The 18270-nt window shown below is 53.8% G+C and overlaps 1 protein-coding gene across 1 annotated transcript in view; it reads left to right on the forward strand.

The window, feature by feature from the left end:
* Positions 1-17880, forward strand: part of RIMS4 (regulating synaptic membrane exocytosis 4) — a 50393-nt gene extending 32513 nt beyond the window's left edge. The window contains exons 2-6 of the mRNA XM_058679539.1: positions 3926-4064; positions 13560-13672; positions 13941-14042; positions 14616-14755; positions 16620-17880. Coding sequence (XP_058535522.1) covers positions 3926-4064; positions 13560-13672; positions 13941-14042; positions 14616-14755; positions 16620-16838 — 713 coding nt within the window. The 3' untranslated portion in view covers positions 16839-17880. The remainder of the gene's footprint in view (positions 1-3925; positions 4065-13559; positions 13673-13940; positions 14043-14615; positions 14756-16619) is intronic.
* Positions 17881-18270: the final 390 nt, after the last annotated feature.

Here is an 18270-nt window from a genome sequence, read left to right on the forward strand (position 1 = left end):
GTGGTCCCCTGTTAGTGCTATGAACAGGACTGTAGAGAACCCCTTCTTGCATATCATTGTGTACTTTTGTGACCATTTGTGTAGAATGAGTTAGTAAAAGCGGAATATATTGGCCTGCTGTGGTAATTTAATCGGTTAATGGCTTGTGTGGTAAGTTGGAAGAGGTGAGACCAGTTACACGGCTGTTAAGAGAGCTGAAGCCCAAAGTAGTTCTTGCGGTTGGCTGTGACCATGGATGAGAGGATATGAGATAAGCAACATTAAGTGTTTCTAAGACCTGCCATCTAATAAGAGAGAGGAAAATGTAGGTAAGATCTTTGAAAATATGGCTGGGAAGTTTGTGATGAGAATCAGAAGCAGCTGTCGAGCTGATGATGGATTTTGTCTGGGACCATGTAGAATTCAAGAAGTCTGCTTCTTATGTGAGTGGCAACATCCAGAGTGCAGGTGCCAGTCTTGCTGTGGTCAGAGTTAAGGTCTGTAGACCCAGGTGTAGGATTAATTTGTAGGATTGGGCCTGAGGTTATGTGAGGGAAGGAATCACCAAGGAGAATGGAGAGCAAGAAGAGAAAGTTAAGAGTATGAGAGAGAGAGAGAGAGAGAGAGAGAGAGAGAGAGAGAGAGAGAGAGAGAGAGATTGCAGGTGAGCCCAGGGACCACCAAGGCAGTGTTCAGAGAGACAGTAGACCCAAGAGGATTTGCTATCACAGACCTCCAAGTAGGAGGGATTTGAAGTAACTCCAGCTCAAAGAGTGAATTCATCAGTAGCCCAAGTAAGTCTCCCTCCCTGTTGGCCCCCAAATGAGTTTTGTCATTCCATCTTGCACTTGCTTTTCCAAGCACTTAACACTGTTGTGACTAATCGCTCTGATCATCTGTGTAGTGTCGGCCTACCCCTCTGAACCATGAGCACACAGAGGCAGGACCATGCCACTCCCACTCCCCATCTTCCCTCACGCGATGGCCTTGGTACCCTCAGGTCATGGCTGCTTCCGGGCAAGGCTTCTGCTGTCCACATTCTTCCTCTGCTCCTCTTCCCCATCCCTGCCCCGACACTACGGGGAAAAAGAAGGGACTTAGGGCTCTACAGGAGCAACTAGAAGTGGCACAGTTTGAATTTTGGGGTGCAGCAAATATGAGTAGGTCATCCCCCGGCCAAAAAAAAAAAAAAAAAAGATTGTCCCAACTTGATTGGTTGTAATTAGAATGGCCACTCTTGGGTACAGTCCCCAAGAACGCTGTAGGAGGGGCCTCTCACCTGACCCAGCCCCATGCTTAGAAAGGACAATGCCCCACCTGTGTCCTTCACAGCACAGCTCTGGCACCCCTGACACGGTGGGAATGGTGCTTCCTAGGAGATGCTGGAACCCCACCTGTGCAAGGACTCTTGACTTTGGATTTCTTGGGGTGCCAATCTTGGTCAGATTTTCCCAAAGCAGACCCTGGGATGGGGGCGAGAAAGGAAAAGAAGAAAGCAAGGATACCTGGGAAGGTGGTGTGTTAGGAGGAGCATCATGCATAAGGGTATCAGCAAGGCATTTAGGGAGGGCAGATTTAGAGCACATTGGAAGGTCTTTCTTTGCAGTGGTTGTCACTGTGGGCCAGGTACTGTGTTCAGCATGCTCTCAGGAGCTGCATGGGAAGATGCCGTCTGTCTTGCCAAAGGTCTAGCAGTTATCTTGCCAAAAGTCTAGCAGTTAGTGGTCACAGTCAGAAGGGACTGTACCTGGGCAATCCAGTTGTACAGCTAGGCTCACCCTGCGTGTGGGATTGGGGCTGCTGGGCGCGGCTGGAGGTGCAGGATGCCACGCAGGTGTGAAGTCCTTCCAGCTTCCTCCGCAGGCCCTGGGGACCGAGTTGTTTGTCAGGCTTTGCTCCTCACTCTTCCAGGAAATATGTGTCAGCCCTGTGGGTGGAGATGCCAGTGTGGGGCTCCAGCATGGGGCTGTGCAGGAGGTCATGTGCCTGCAGCCTGCTCCCTGATAGGATGGGGATCTGTATCCCATGTATATGTGGGGAGGGAGGGGCATTTGTCCCTGTGTGTGGAATTGCACCTGTGTGCGCACATGAGTGTGTGGAAGGCCAGCTTTCTGAGCCAGAGAAGCTGTGTTTGTGAACAGGTATGTGTTTTCCAGGTCTTATTCTGCTTCTTTCCCTGCTATGCACAGAGATCATAGAAGCCGTAGCAAGACGGGGTGCAGCTGCAGACACAAAATAGGGAAGGAACACATGCAGAATGGAGTGGAGGCAGACAGGACACACATGCACATGCAGAGTGGCAATCCTTGAGTAAGGGGCATTTGGTTCTTGCATGCACACAGATATGTGCACCTCATTAGCTTGAGAAACAGAGTGACAGGTGTGAGAGACCCCTGAGATGCACGCATGTGGACACCCAGGTGTGATACATGTTACCACACTGTATCTTTGCACATGCTTCTCTGTCAGTGTATGTGTATATTTCTAAATGTGTGGGCAACTACATGCCTGTATTATACCAGCACAGGGGGTCCACAGAGGCAGGTGGACATCCACACAGAGAAGCATAGAGTACAGTCTCACATGTGTGTGCACCTGACCCTTGATTCAGGGAGCACCATGGCATTGCCCCCTGTGGAGAGAGGGGAAGGAGATGTCATAACCTTTCTTGGGCTCATGCACATAGTCCCAGCTCCCAGCTACTTGCTGGAGTGCACCTGGTAGAAGTGGGTTGGGGCGAGGGGGTGGGCTTGAACAAGGATGATCACCTAAGTGGGTCATCTGATGACACTGAGGCAGCCCCTGAGATACACTGGGCCATCCTATATTTTGAGGGGGTCAAGGGCAAGATTCCATCCTGACATGAGCCCATGATTCCATGGGGTAGGATGTGTAAGGCTTGACTTACCATGTCATGGAGCCCCAAGCTGGTAAGTCCCTTGAGTTCTCTGTACCTCTTATTGGCACTGAGTGGGAAGGACCATGGCACCCCTTCCTGGGTGAGACTGTTTTGGAGCAGATGTTGGTCCATTGCACATATGAGGGGCCTCTCCCTGTGCTGGCGCTGATGCTTCAGCAATGAGCCAAGTCCTGTGTCCTCGTAGAGTTGTCATACCTTCTGCACAGAGTGAGCCGGCCCACAGGCCAATGGTGCATTCCTTCAGGTGGTCAATGCTAGGAAGAAAACAGGAGCAGGGTGGCAGGGTGGAGGAGCAGGAAGGGAGCAAGGCCACGAGTGGACAGGAAGGCCTTGGGTAGGATGGAGTGACCAAGACTGGGGGATGATGCTACTTCATTCGGGGACCCAGGGGTGGTCAGGAACTGTCCTGGATATGATGACGTCCAGTTGCAGTATGGAAGCCCCACAGCGGACATTTGGTGGTGTGTTAAGATGTTTTTGGGCTGCCACAACTGCCCTGAGAGATGGGACCAGTGTCCAGTGGCTGAAAGTCAGGGGCATGGTGAGACAGTGTGCGCTGCCCAGGCCAGTCCCCAGGAGGCGAGTGGACCAGCCAGCATGCCCACCATGCTGAAGCTGAGCGGCTCTGACCTAAACCGAGGCAAAGCCCTTGATGGAGAGTCTGCTGGGTAGCGTAGTAGGTGCTTGATGAGTAGTGATGGAAAAACAGGAGGAAGATTCGGAGGAGAGTGTGGGGGATCAATGAATTCCAGAAGAGGGAGGTGGGGCACACTTGTGTATGAATCAAGCAGTTAGCAAAACTTGGGCAGTGTGGTTTGTCTGCTGGGTGAGGCTGGTAGGCCTGCCCTGAGGGGCGCTCAGGTACCCAGCAGTTTGCTATGGGAAGCTGGGTGAGCTGGGCAGGGAACCGGGCCTGAACCACCATCTGCCTTTGCTATGCTAATCAGGTGACTTGTCTATTGTCTCTGCCCCTCTTCTTCCCCTCCTCTCCACCTCCACATCTCCCCTGCTCGCCCAACCCTGAAGGGGACAGCCGGAGGCTGAAGGGAGCCATCCAGAGGAGCACAGAGACAGGCCTGGCTGTGGAGATGCCCAGCCGGACACTGCGCCAGGCCAGCCACGAGTCCATCGAGGACAGCATGAACAGCTACGGCTCGGAGGGCAAGTAAGTACGGAGTCCGCATCTGCCCATCAGCCTCCTTGTTCTCGGTGGAGGGATGGAGGAGCCAAGCCACCACCCTGCCTCCTGGGTCAGCTCAGGCCAGTGGGGGCATTGGCTCAGGCCGCCCCCGTAACCCTCCACTCCCTGGGAACAAAACTCCAATTGGAACACAGGCCCTGATGTTGGAGGACCTGGACTGGAATCTCCGGGAGGATTAACTCCAAATAGTCCAGATCATTCTGGGTTAATGCTTACAAAGGCCACAGGACAGAGTGTGGGCTCAAGGGTTGTGAACCAGTGTCGATGACTACACAAAGGAAGTGCCCAGGCTGTCTGGGCACAGTCACTATTGTGTCTTTCTCTGCTTCAATTCGTCCTGCCAGCTGGTTTTCAGGTACACAGACACACACAGCTTGACTGAGGCATCGTGTGGTCAGCCAACCCTACAGCCCAAGTGCTGCCCGACTCACCCCCACCTTCCCAGCATCTCCCTGGTCGCACAGCCGCATCACAGGGCGGCCTGGTACAAAATGCACATTCCTGGGCCCCACAGCTAAGCTGGCACACTCATACATCTTCATGCGCACAACTGCACAAATGCTCCTCTCCTACCATCAGCAGTGCTCAGATCCACCTAAAATTCACCTAGAGGTCCCTTGCAACAAAACTTAGATCTAAAGCAACTTCCTTGTGGTCCAGAGAAGTTAAAGAACGGCCCCTGAGTCACACAGAATAGCCTGGGGTGAGGTCCAGGAGTCCTGACTGCCAGCCAAGGTTTGGTCCACAACCGCACGTTACTTCGTGGTCCCAGAAATCCTCAAGGGTAGGAGGTCACAACTCTTGTTGTGCACACAAGGAGGCCAAGCCTTGGAAAGTTAAGTACCACACTGCCCAGTACAGTAACCTCTAGAACACATGTGGCTATTGAAATGGACTAAATTGACATACTCCATGCACTAGCTACATTTCAGGTACTCGGTGAAATGGGGCTCGTGGCAGCCACACTGGATAGCACAGAAAATAGAACCCTTCTATCTTTGCAGAAGATTTCTTGGCCAGCACTGGCTAAGAGGGTTGTCCAGGAACAGCTGCCCAGCCCGTGCATGCTGGGTCTGGGGCTCCACTTCCTCCCTTTGCTCTCCTCACTTCTGGCCTTGCCCCTCAGCTGGGCGCTCCTGCTGGCTGCAAGCTTGTCCACCCCCAGCCCCTCCTAAACTGAGCATCTCTGGGCTCCTGAATGGCCTGGCTTGGCAGATGCTGTGGTTCCGCCCAACTCCTACTGAGGCTCTCCGGTGGGTGAGAAGAGGACAGGCGGAAGGGAGAGGAGGAGGAGGAGCAGGAGGATGAGGAAGACGTGGAAGGAAGCCAGTGTTTTCTTTCTTTCTCTTTCTTTTCTTGAAAGTTGTTTACTTATTTGAAAGGCAGAATGACAGTGAAGGGGATTCTTTGCACTGATTTGCTCTCAGATGTCCAAAACAGGGCTAGGTCAAGCCAAATCCAGGAGCCAGCAGTGCCATCCGTGTCTTCCCTGTGGGTATCTGGAGACCAAGTACTCAGGCCGTGTTCTGCTGCCTTCTCAGGCATATTAGTAGGGAGCTGGATCTCAAGCAGAAGAGCCGGGACTTGAGCCAGTGCTCATGTGAGGACCCAGTGTCACAGGCAACGGCTTGCCTGCTACTTCACAGCGGTGTTTCTAGTGTGGCTTTGGGGAAGTTCACTAACACTCTGAGCCCAGTGTTTCCATCTGCAGAAAGGAATGGTAATCACTTATAATGCTGTTGATGATGTTGAATGGATGAGCAGACCTAACCCACAAAATCTGAAATGCTCCAGAATCTGACATGTTTTGAGGGTCAGCTAGCGGAAAATCTCACACCTGACCTCATGTGACAGGTTGCAGGCAAAATGCAAGCACAACAGAAAATACTGTGTAAATCTATCCCCAGGGGGCAGGCATTGTGGCGTAACAGGTAAAACCACGCCCTGGTGTCCCATATGGCAACAATTTAAATCCCAGTTACCCCACTTCCAATCCAGTTCCCTATTAATGGCCTGGGAAACAGCAGAAGGTGACCTAAGTGTTTGGCCCGCTACACCCATATAGGAGACCTAGAAGAAGCTCCTGGCTCCTAACTTCAGACCAGCCCAGCTCTGTACATTGTGGCTGTCTGAAGAAGCAAACCAGTGGATGGAAGATCCCTCTGTTTCTCTATGTCTCTCCATTGTTACCTGTGACACTGGGTTCTCACAGGAGCGCTGGCTCAAGTCCCGGCTTGTGCACTTGAGATCCAGCTCCCTGCTAACATGCCTGAGAAGGCAGCAGGACACAGCCTGAGTACTTGGTCCGCAGCTACCCACAGGGGAGACATGGATGGTGCTACTCACTCTGCGTTTCAAACAAATATTTAAAACGTGCTATCCTCAGGCTATGCATATGTGGTGTCTTTGAAACATAATTGAAGTTCATGTCTTGTCTTGGGTCCCATCCCCAGGATGCATTTTTGTTGTGTGTGTTTTAAGGTTTATTTACTTTTTATTGGAAAGGTAGATTTGCGGAGAGGGAAAGATCTTCCATCCACTGCTTTACTCCCCAAGTGGCTGCAAGGTTGAAGCTGAGACAGTCTGAAGCCAGAAGCCAGGAGCTTCTTCCAGCTCTCCCACATGGGTGCAGAGTCCCAAAGACTTGGGCCATCTTCCACTGCTTTCCCAGGGAGCTGGAAGGGAAGTGGAGCAAGTGGGACATGAACTGGTGCCCATATGGAATGTGGCACTTGGAAGTGGAGGATTAGCCAGTTGAGCTAACTCACCAGCCCCCAGGATGCATCTTTGTGGATGGGTATAAATTTCATAATCCGGAGCTCTTCAAGATCAGAAACATTTCCACTCCCAGGTCTTTCAGATGAGAGACATCCATTCTGTAGATGGAAGGGTTGTTAAAACTGTGTCATTTACCGTCATTATCTTATCTGTTGTGACTTAAGCCACTGTTGGTCAAGTAATTTGTTTCTTGTAATCACTGCCAGTTGACAGTGCCTATCCCGTATCTAGAAAGTGCTTAGCAAGGAAGATACACTGGCTGTGATGATTGTGATTATGGATGTCTTGGGGCGAGTGTTTCAAACCAGACTGAAGAAGGATCATGGGGCTTGGAGGATGCCTTGGCTCGTGGCGTTGCAGGGGGAGCAGAGGAAGCTTCTCTGCTGGGCAGGGCCGAGTTGGTGGAACCAGCCAAGCACAGCCACTAGTCCAGCACCTGCATAGGGAGCAGACCGGAAGGCACAAGTTATAGGGACATTGAGCTGTGGTCAGCCTCCTCCTGGCTCTGCAGGTATTTTGGGTACTCAATGCACCCAGATGTTACATTGAAAATGGGAAAGGGTATGGTTGTCTTCCTGTCTCCAACTCCAGGCTTACTGGGAGCCAATGTAGTCTGAACAGCTCTGGCAAGGCTGCAGCACTTGGTACTGCTGGGTCTGTCTGACCACTAACTGGCTCACGGGGCACGTGCCCTCTCCTGCACGTGTTCCCAGGGGTGCACCCCATGAGTGTTCACTTCAGGAAGTGTGAATAAGCACTCACAGTGGATGGGGCACCCTGGAGGCCCTGCCCTTTGTGAGCTTCCACTTCAGGGCACTTGGCCAAACCACTTGCAGCGTGGTGAGAGCTGCAGAGGACACTGGAGATGCCTGGGTGCAGACAGAGTGCATGGGGGTTAGGACAGTGTGTCAGCAAGGATGCCTACTGGTTACAGAATACCCGCATGGGAGACCTAGCTCCTGGCCTTGGCCTGGTGCAGCCCTGACTGTTGTCAGCATTAGGGCAGTAAAGCACTAGATGGTAGACTGATTCCAGTAGCTTTCTGCCTGCCTCCCAATGACTTTCAAGTAAATAAAGATAAAATAAATCATTGTGTAAATCAACTGTTGCCCTCCAGCTTTACTCCAAATGGGTACCACTCATCTCCCTTGCTGAGACCCCTGCCAGCCTCCACTGTAGCCGAAGCTCCAGTGACTGTCCCCCGGCACTCACTTCCTCTGACCTCTCCTGGCCACTGGTCCCCTCTCAGTCCACAGCCAGGTGCCCCTGATCCATCTCACTCCATCTCACATCTAGGTCTTTGCACCCATTTCCCCCTTCCCCCCTGCCACCCCACAGCTGACACTCCTTTCTAGCCCTCCGTCCTCCTTCCCCTCTGACTCACTCCTCCTCCAGATCTCCGCTAAGAACTGGCGTGTAAGCTTTAGCTCATATGCCAGTTCCAGCTAATTGATAGTGGTTCCCTACAGTGTTGTGTGGAGAAGGATCCTGGAGCCAAGTCCAGGCTTGGCAGGGGTGCTGAAGTTGATTAGCAATGCCTGCCCTGGCGTGGGCAGGAGAAGTGGAACAGTGCGAGTCTGCTGTACCTCTGCCAGATCACCGGCTTCTGTAGCCCCCTGGGCCTCCCCCACCCTGGCACCCTCTGCTCTCTGGTAATTGTCCCACTTGTGCCTATTGGTCCCAGTGGACACTGAGTTCAGGGCCTGCCCAGCTGGTCCACAGCAGGTGCCTCTGCACAGCTAAACAGGGGTGAGCTGAAACAGGTGCACATTCCACTCCTTCCTGCCCCTCGCCAGACCTCTGCATCCCAAGTCCATGGCCTCAGCATCCTCTGTTGCCACCCTTCTGCTCCTCTCTGTCCTGTGTTGTCCTGAGCTGTCTGATTCATCAGTATCTGGCTCCCTGGGTGTCTGGGTCACAGTGCCCCTGGCTCGTGGGAGCAGTGGGTGAGCACCCCAGAGTCAGGGTCACCTGGCTGCCGGGCTGTTTCCCCAGGCAACCAGGAGTCAGGGGTTGGTGGGTAGTCAGAACCTCTTATTAGCCCCCCCCCACTATGTAGCAGAGTCATCATGGGTAGCATGGCCAGGGCCTGGGAGAAGGGGCTTGTCTTGTGTTTGTTGAGCATTTGGCTAAGCTGGACTGTGTCCCCAGGGGTTCATCTCATTCAGTACTTAGAGCAGCACTGGGTCTTATCTTATTATTCCAAATCCCTGCTGTGCTAACAAGGAAACTGAAGCCCGAGGAATTCAGTCCACAACCAGTGAGTGGTGGAAACAGGATTCGAATCCAGGCCTGTCCAACTCCAGAGCTGGCTCTGCAGGTCTCTGTGCTGGCTCTGGGCAAGGCTTGGGTCCCAGCTTCAAGCCACACAGAGACAATAGGATGCAGTGGTTGAGGAGCTCAACTCTGGAGCCAGACTCCTGAGCTTCAAATTTCAGATCTGATCCTTCCAAGCAGAGTGATCTTGATCTGATTATCCAAGAATCTACCCTGGCTTCCCGTTCCAAGCAATGGGTACAACAGATATTCATGATGAGTTAGCGTTGGTAACTTGGTCCTTTCGGTGCTTGGTTGCTTAGTGAATCCTGGGGCGCCCTGCACAGGAGCCACACAAGGGGACTGGGGTTGGCAGTGTCCCTGTAGAGTGATACAGCGTGGGCTAGCATGTAGTCAACTCAGTTGCGATGCTTGTCTGGGACAGGAGGGTTTGTTCCAGCAGGACTGAAACATTAGGGGACAGTTTGGACATCCATGAGTCTGCGTTTCGTGAGTCAGGCATGGTTTCATCCACGAGAAATGCCAGGCACCTGCAGGAAACCATGCTGCTTAGAAATACCTGCTGTCTCAGACACAGTGGCACCTCAGTTCTCTGTGTGTGAGCCACGCCTGTCCCCACCGGGTGACAGCAGCTCATTGCTGCCTCCCTCTGGCCAAACTTCACATTGCTTTCAAGGGCAAGTGTCCTATATGATAGTATTTCTGCATTTCTGATAATTTAATATGTATGAAACTACCACCATTTATACTATGTTCCTGTCTTTTTACCTTGATTTTTTAGACTTGTTTATTTTTATCGGAAAGGCAGCTTCACAGAGAGAAAGAGAGACCGAAAGTTCTTCCGTCTGCTGGTTTACTCCCCAAGTAGCCGCAATGGCCAGAGCTAAGCCAATATAAATCTAGGATCCAGGAGCTTCTTCTGGGTCTTCCACATGGGTGCAGGGTCCCAAGGCTTTGGATGATCTTCTACTGCTTTCCCAGGCCACAAAGCAGGGAGCTGAATGGGAAATGAAATAGCTGTGGACAGCCATATGGGATCCTGGCGCTTATAAGGCGATAATTCAGCCACTAAGCCATCATGCCGGGCCCTTTTTACCTCGATTCTAAAAAATTGACAGGCAGAGTAAGAGAAAGAGAGAGAAAGGCTGTCCACCTGCTGGTTCACTCCCCAAATGCCCACAGTGACCAGGCAGGGCCAGGCTGAAGCCAGAAGCCGGGAACTCCATCTGGGTCTCCCACATGAGTGGCCATCTTCCAGTGCTTTCCCACGGGTATTAGCGGGAGGTAGATTGGAAGTGTAGCAGCCAGGACTTGAACCAGAGCATATATGGGATGCTAGTTTGTTGTGAGCTGCAGCGTAACTCACAATGCCACGCTGTCAGCCCCAGCTCTGGTGTTGTTTGCAGAATTATGTACTACACAGTAATTCAGAGGGCTTTTTTTTTTTTTAACCTGACAGCAGCATTGCTGCTATTGTAGGCTCCACCAAGTGGAGAGGCAAGGCAAGGTAGACAGATGGCTGGACATAGTGGGGGCAGGCACTGAGTGGACAGACTGAGTGTTCAGGAGCTCACCCGGAGCCACCCCATGGCCCTGCAGCCTCGTCATTTGTAACGCCTCCGAGATGGGCCATCCATCTGGAAAAGAGAATGGCGGCAAGCCCCTGAGTAACCCAGTTAATTCTTTAATCACCGAGAACCTGGCAAACCAGGGGCCCAACCGAGTGCAAAGGTTAATAATAATGATAATAATAATAACTGAGTTCTAGTTCCACAAATAAAACTAGCAGGATCCGAGTTGCAGGAAATTTCATTTCACCACTAACATCAGGTGAAAGGCCAGCTCGCACAGTAACCCTAAGTGCTCTGCCTCTGCCTGCATGGCACCTGTCTCTGGAGGAACTGGCTGCTACACTCAGGCAACCTGGGCTTGCTCTCAGGAACCTGGATGCTGTACTTCCTAACTGGTGTGGCATCAAAACCCAAAACTGCCCTGAAAAGCCCAAGGAGAAGAGGGGGTCCCTCCACGGCACTCAGTGGGACGCCGCACATCGCAGCCCTTACTCCTTTGGCACATGTGAGAGCTCTTCAGAGAGCGTGTGGATTTCAGATTCTCACCCCAATCGGCATCTCTTGTTTTTGCATGAAGGTGTTGAGGCCCATTTGCTGCCTGTGTGCTTGTGCACCTGACCACTGGCACCCATGGCCTCCTCTGCAGCGGTTCCACAAGGCGATCATGGCCATTCCCATTGTTTACAAGAGGAAACCACAGCGGCCATGGGGAATGTTGAACAGCTATCCGGGGTCCATTTAAGTCCAGTCTGAACCACTGCCTGTCAGTTTGAGACTTACTGTAGGGATTGGCAGAGAACATTTGTGGAGTTCCTGTTGTATTCAAAGAGGGGTGTAAGCAGTAGTGTGCATGTGCGCTTAATTCAGCACTAAGTGCCTCCCCCACACTTTCACTTTTTTTTTTGAGAGGCAGAGATCACTGCCCTCTCCTGGTTCACTCCCCAGTGCCTACTGTGGCCAGTCTTCCACTTGAATGGCAGGAACCTAGTTACTTGATTTATCATGGTTGCCTCCCAGGGTCTGCATGGGCAGGAAGGTGGATGCAGAAACCTCAAGAGCTGGGTATTGAACCCAGGCACTGTCGAGCACCTGCCACCAAGCAAGCTGTTTTTACACTCCTTGGCTGAGGCAGCCATGAGCAGAGACCTCTGGTACTGCACAGGCAGGCACTGGCCAGCTAAATGACTGCCTGCTGTCCCCAGGTGGTCACGTGTGCATAAGAACATGGAAGCACAGGGCCAGGAGCTCCTGGCCCCAGGTCACACAGGTCACACAGCAAGCAGTGTAGACCTGGCAGTGCTCCTGTAGGCTCTACCTGCTTGCCTGCTCCGGTGAAGACCCCAGGGTGGAAGCTATAGGACCGCTGGCCAGCAGGGGCTGGTCGGCCCTTTCTCCTCCTTCCTCCTGCCCTGTGGAGCATGTGCTTATTAGCTCGTTCAGGGTTTCTGGGGCGTCAGCCTCGTTCCTTGGCAGCTGGTGAGGCACCCTGGGATGGGAAACCAGGCAGCCGCCCAGATATTATAAACAATTACTGCTAATTACCAGGCCTGCCAGTTCCCCATTGTCTGCTCACAATCCTACCAGGAACGCAGGAGCAGACAATGACGAGGTTGGAGGAAACGTTCAATTTCCAGTTTCAGAAGGCCTGGCACTGCCAGGGAGGCTGGGCTAACTGCCTTGCCTGGGAGCCCAGGAGACCCAACACTTCTCTGATATTAGGAGCTCACACCCTTCCAGATGGCCGGAAGGTGAAATGGAAAACAGACCCAGGGGCCTAGAGGCAAGGCCACATCACCACCTCAGGCCAGTTCAGCCTGAGTCTACTGTTAGAGGGCCTGGAGCCGTGGCCTAGTGGCTAAAGTCCTCACCTTGAACATGGCAGGATCCCATATGGGTGCCGGTTCTAATCTTGGCAGCCCTGTTTCCCATCCATCTCCCTGCTTGTGACCTGGGAAAGCAGTCGAGGATGGCCCAGAACCTTGGGACCCTGCACCTATGTGGGAGACCCAGAAGAGGCTCCTGGCTCTTGGCTTTGGATTGGCACAGCTGCAGCTGTTGCGGCCGCTTGGGGAGTGAATCATCGGATGGAAGATCTTCCTCTCTCTTTCCTCCTCTCCGTATAAATCTTTAAAAAGAAAGTCTGTGGTTGGAGTTGACGCATCATGAGCTAAACTATCACCTGTGACGCTGGCATCACATATGGCCGGTTTGAGTCTCAGCTGCTGCACTTCCTGTCCAGCTCCCAGCTAATGTGCCTAAGAAGGCAGTGGAAGATGGCCCAAGTGTTTGGGCCCTGCCACTCATAGGGGAGACCTGGATGAGTTCTGGGCTCGAAGATTTGGCCTGACCTAGTCTTGGTATTGCAGCCATTTGAGAAATAAACCAGTGTATGGAATATCTCTGTTTTTGTCTCTTTCTCTCTCTATAGTTCTGCTTCTCAAATGAATGAATTAAAGAGTATGCTTTTGCAAGAATGAGGGGCACACATTTCCATTCCCAGACATTTAGGTGCTTCTCTTTGCTCCGTGCTGTCTCTGTACAAGAAACTAATTCTTAAAGTGACAGACTCCCTGGATGCGGATTACTGCTCTGCTTCTGTCTTGCTTTGACTTCTTCTAGAAGCAGACCCTCACTGCAAGATTCAAGTGGAAACCAAGTGTCAGGCAGTCCCAGGAGGCACCAGTGTGGGAGCAGCAGTGAAGGAGAAGGGGAGGGTGGGAAGCCAGTCCAGGGCACCTCAGGCCTGGTAAGCTGTGGGAGAAGAGGTGTTGGGGAGTTTGGGTAACATGTAGCCTTGGGAACATCGGTTGTCTCCCCCCATTTCTTCTTGCAGCCTCAACTATGGGGGAGTTTGCCTAGCATCAGATGCCCAGTTCAGCGACTTCCTGGGTAGCATGGGACCTGCGCAATTTGTGGGCCGCCAGACCCTGGCCACCACACCCATGGGTAAGTGCCCCTAGACCTTGTCCAGACGGCTGGGATGGGGGTTCCACAGAAGTCGGCCCGTCTTTACTTCTACCTGCTGACTGTGTCCTCAGCACTGAGCCTAGAGCCTGGCACATGCTGCCCAGCCCCAGCGGAGCCCTTGCTCTTGGTGGTGGTGTTTCTGCCTGGCTTCGGGCTGGGTGGCAGAGCATCTCATCCCTAAGTAGCAAAGAGGTACCGAGTCCTTGCTTGAGCGCTCTCCCAGTCTCCTCTCTCGGGGCTCTCCCAGGGGACGTGGAGATCGGCTTGCAGGAGCGGAATGGTCAGCTGGAAGTGGACATCATCCAGGCCAGGGGATTGACAGCCAAGCCAGGCTCCAAGACACTGCCAGGTGAGGGCGCTGGCCTCCCCCACTGAAGGGGAAGGTGAGGGTGGGGGAGCCCTCCCAAGGGGCAACCATGGTCCAGAAGAAAGAAAATTGGATCCAATTTGGGGGAACCCCTGTCTCAACCCAGGTGAGATTTTCTGTTGACCTCATTGTCCATGCCACTGGACTGGGCTTCTTCAAGGCAGGGACCATGTATCCTGTTGACTGTTACACCCTAATGCTTAGTAGGGTGCTCAGCACACAGTGGGTACTCAGCAAGTGTTTGTGCAGGAAGGGGGTCAGCACATGGATGAATGAGGCAGGGCAGGTGTTTACCAGCCAGGGGCTGGGAGAGGAGACCGTGAGTGCAGAGCAAATCAAGGAGGAGGAAGGACTACCCAGGGAGGTAGAGCAGGCTCCACCCAACTCTGGCCCCAGTTACCCCCGTGCACCTACTTGCCCTTGCTGCTCCACCCCAGCCCCCTAGGGGGCACTCCAGTCCCCAGCAGTGGGTGGGCAGTCTCCCTGTATTACATCCTTTGCACACTGTTTAAGGAACCAGACTAACCCTGTGTGCCTGCTGGCCTCTGCCCCCAGCGGCCTACATCAAGGCCTACCTGCTCGAGAATGGTGTCTGCATTGCCAAGAAGAAGACCAAAGTTGCTCGCAAGTCGCTGGACCCCCTGTACAACCAGGTGCTACTGTTTCCTGAGAGTCCCCAGGGCAAAGTCCTGCAGGTGAGGGCCGCTGGTGCACGTGTGTATGTGGGTGTGTGCACACAGCACCAAGGTGAAAAGGGGGTGTCGATGGACTGGCTGGGGGCTAGAGGGCCTCCCTTGGAGGAGACAGAGCCCTGTGGCAGATCTGAGCTCAGAAGTCACTGTGTTAGTCCAAGGGAACATGTCCCTTTCTGAGCCTCAGCATCTTCATCTGTGAAATGGGGATGTTAACCGATGTACCTGCTAATATCGCCATGGTAGTGGACTGTGCTGTGTACCTGAAAAAGACTTGAAAGTTTGGCCCTTTATTAAATTCACCACCACCACCACCATCACATCATTGTCATTATCATTTACATCTAAACGTCAAAAATACAGAGATGACAGCCTGGGGACCCTGGAGAAGGATTTGGCTCCAGCCATTGGGAAGACCCTTGTGATCTCTCAGGCCTTGAGCTAGGAGCAGCTACGCATTAGGAGCCCTGAGCCTACTGTCAGCAGTGCCCTTTGGACACTTGTGTCTTGTACCTCAATCTTAGCACCCAGTTTAGGGCGCAGTCAGGGTGGCACAAATTGCTACACAGGGGAGACTTTTGCTAAACTGGGAAGCCCCGGTCCCATTTAGGGCTAAATTTTTCAACCTATGGGTAGACACCCTCCAGTGAATTGTGAAATTGGCTCAGTGGGGCATCTCAGCGGTGTTTACAGATGGGATGGAACAGGAAGGAAGGCACTGCTCTGAGTCTAGTAAGTTCTGCTTGGTAGGCAGGGCACCTGCTTCCAGGGTGAGTTCTTGGTGTGCATTGTGTGGTGGCGGCAGCATCTGTTACCATCCAGATGTTCACAGAAGCCATGTTGGTCTCAGAGTGTTCCAATACCATATAAAACAACCAGGAGACCATTTCAGGGCTACACTAGGGCTCGTGGGCCCCAAAGTTTGTGTGTTCTGGCCCAAACTCAGAAATCCTCAGGGTGTACCCCTGTAGGGGATGTTCAGTAGGTGGGAGACAGAGAGCAGGTGGGATCCTTATACCAGGTGCTGGGATCTGCATGCCAGAAAAGACTGGCCCGCCTCAGGCAAATGGTTTACTGTTTCCAGGCCTCAGTTTATACATCAGTGGAATTGGTTCCCTTCTTGTAGGGCTGTTAGACAAAGTTGACAGTTCCTGACATACAGGCAACAATAACGCTGGCCCCAGGGCTCTGGTGTTACCTATGTGCCAAAAAGAGGTGCAAGCCCTGAGCTTGGATCTCCACCTGCAGGGTGAACTGAGCTGGGATCATTGAATGTGCAGACAGGGACCCTGGGGCCTCATTTGGATGACTTTCCTAGGTCGTAGTGAGAAAGCTAAGAGCCAAACCTGCACCTGTCTGGCACCAGAGGCTCTGCTTTACCGACTAGTTGAGCCAGCCCCCTTCCAACAGGGGGACAGAGGCAGAAGCCAAGCTACAGAGTCGTGAAAGTCCTGCAGCCGCGAGACTTCCCTGCCAGCAGCTCCTGAGTGTGTCGGCCAAGATGTGAGGAAGGCACGGCAGGAGAAGGCAGAAGCCAGGCCTCGTGGTGCCACTGTCCTCCCCTGGGAGTGTCAAGGAGGAGCACGCCGCCTGGTGGAGAAGCAGCAACTTGAGATTAGGGCCAGCTTCCAGAGACAGGGTCTCTATAGGCTGGAACACAGCGGCCAAGACTGGGGTGGGAAGCAGGTGATCTTGGCAGCCGGTGCAGGACAGTGGGGGCTAGAACAGCCATCAGGTTTGAGCGATTTGGAGGAATGAGAATGCACAGGCCTCTGGAAGTGTCGGGCTGGGGCTGACCCCAAGTTCTGCCTCCAGGCTTGGGAGTGGCCCTTGCAGGATTCCCACCGAGGTGTCTCTTGCCCCACAGGTGATCGTGTGGGGCAACTACGGGCGAATGGAGCGGAAGCAGTTCATGGGAGTGGCCCGCGTGCTGCTAGAGGAGCTGGACTTGACCACCCTGGCAGTGGGCTGGTACAAGCTCTTCCCCACCTCCTCCATGGTGGACCCAGCTACAGGCCCCCTGCTCCGGCAGGCGTCTCAGCTGTCCCTCGAGAGCACCGTGGGGCCCTGCGGAGAGCGATCTTAATGCCAGGGGATGGGGAGGGGCTTCCCAAGATGGCCCGGAGACCACCCGGCCCCCACTTGGGGCCCTAGAGCCCCAGGGGCACATTGAAGAGAGGAGGACAGGGTTCTCCCCCCAACAGTGGGGAAGCAGAACAGGGAGACCTGCCCCGCCTCGGGACCCTCCCCAGCTCCCCAGCTCCTCCCCACCTCCCCCAGACTTCTCCTCTCCCTGTGGGATTGGCTGCACTTTTGACTGGGCCTGTTCTTGACCTGGTGGTGGACGTGGCTGCAGTGGGAAGAAGGGAAAGACCGAGAGGGCAAAGCAGTTGCTCTCCTGCCCCAGCCCTGTCTGGCCTCGCCCCCTCTTTGCCTCCTTGGAAGCTCGCTGTCCGGAGCCAAGTCCAGAACCCAGCCGGCCATCTCCATGGTGCCAATTACCAGCAAGTGTCTTTCCTGCGGCACCGGGTTCAGGCAGCTACTCCTGCCCCAGAGTGACGGGGCAGCTTTGCAAGGATCCGGAGCCAGCTCCTGGGGGGCCCAGGACCCCCCCAACTTGAAGAGGAGTGCAGGCCTCCCTCTGCCTGTCTGCCTGTGGAAGGCGCTTTGCTGCAGCCCGTCCGAGTCCACGCGTGCGTCCCCTCCTGTCTGCCCCTTTGCTGGTGGCTCCAGGAATCGGACAGAAGTGCCCAGGGTCTGGCATAAACCCCTCCAGGGTGCCTTGCTCCCTGGGATTGCAACATGTTAGGAAGAACCAAGTCGGCTGTGTCCTGGTGGAGACTGACAAAGTAGACTGTCCTTGAATTTCCAGAACCCTGAGCCCAGAGAGCACCCCCTCCCCGTATCTGCATTGTGAGGGACAGGTGAGGGTGGCTGAGGAAAGCTGGGGGGTAGGCCTGGCAGTGCCATGGTAAGGGTTGCTTCTGTCAGAAATCATGTCCGTGTTGGATGAGGTCATCTTGTCTACCCCTGTACCTCCAGGCCTGGAGGTGTAGGGAGGGAATAGTGCCCTCCCTATTTTAGTCTTTTTAAAACAAACAATTCTGCCCGGCCTCAGTCACCTTGGCTCACAGACAGGTGGTCGTAGGAAAGGATGAGAAGAAGGAGAGCTGCGTGTAGGAATTGGGGAAGGGGGTCCCCTTCTCCAGCAGGCTCCACGCAGCTGTCTGCCTGGCCCTGTCCTCCCTGGGGCCTGCGGGAGCCCTGTTGCATGCGAGGGGGGGATGCAGACTGGCCCATCTTCCTAGAAGCACATTTCTGCCGTCTCCCCTGGGGGCCCCAGCAGCCTCCGCCCCCCTGTACCTAGTCCCTGCTGTGTAGGGTGTAGTTCAGGTTAGCTGGGTAGAGGCAGTGGCTCAAGGCCTGTTCTTAGCTCACACGTAGTTCCTAGAGTCCCAGGAGACCTAAGTACATTCCAGGGGACCATCTACTGGGCACCCGCCTGGCCAGATCCAGCA

This window comes from Ochotona princeps, chromosome 22 (genome assembly GCF_030435755.1).
Source record: "Ochotona princeps isolate mOchPri1 chromosome 22, mOchPri1.hap1, whole genome shotgun sequence".
In the NCBI taxonomy this organism is placed as follows: Eukaryota; Metazoa; Chordata; class Mammalia; order Lagomorpha; family Ochotonidae; genus Ochotona; species Ochotona princeps.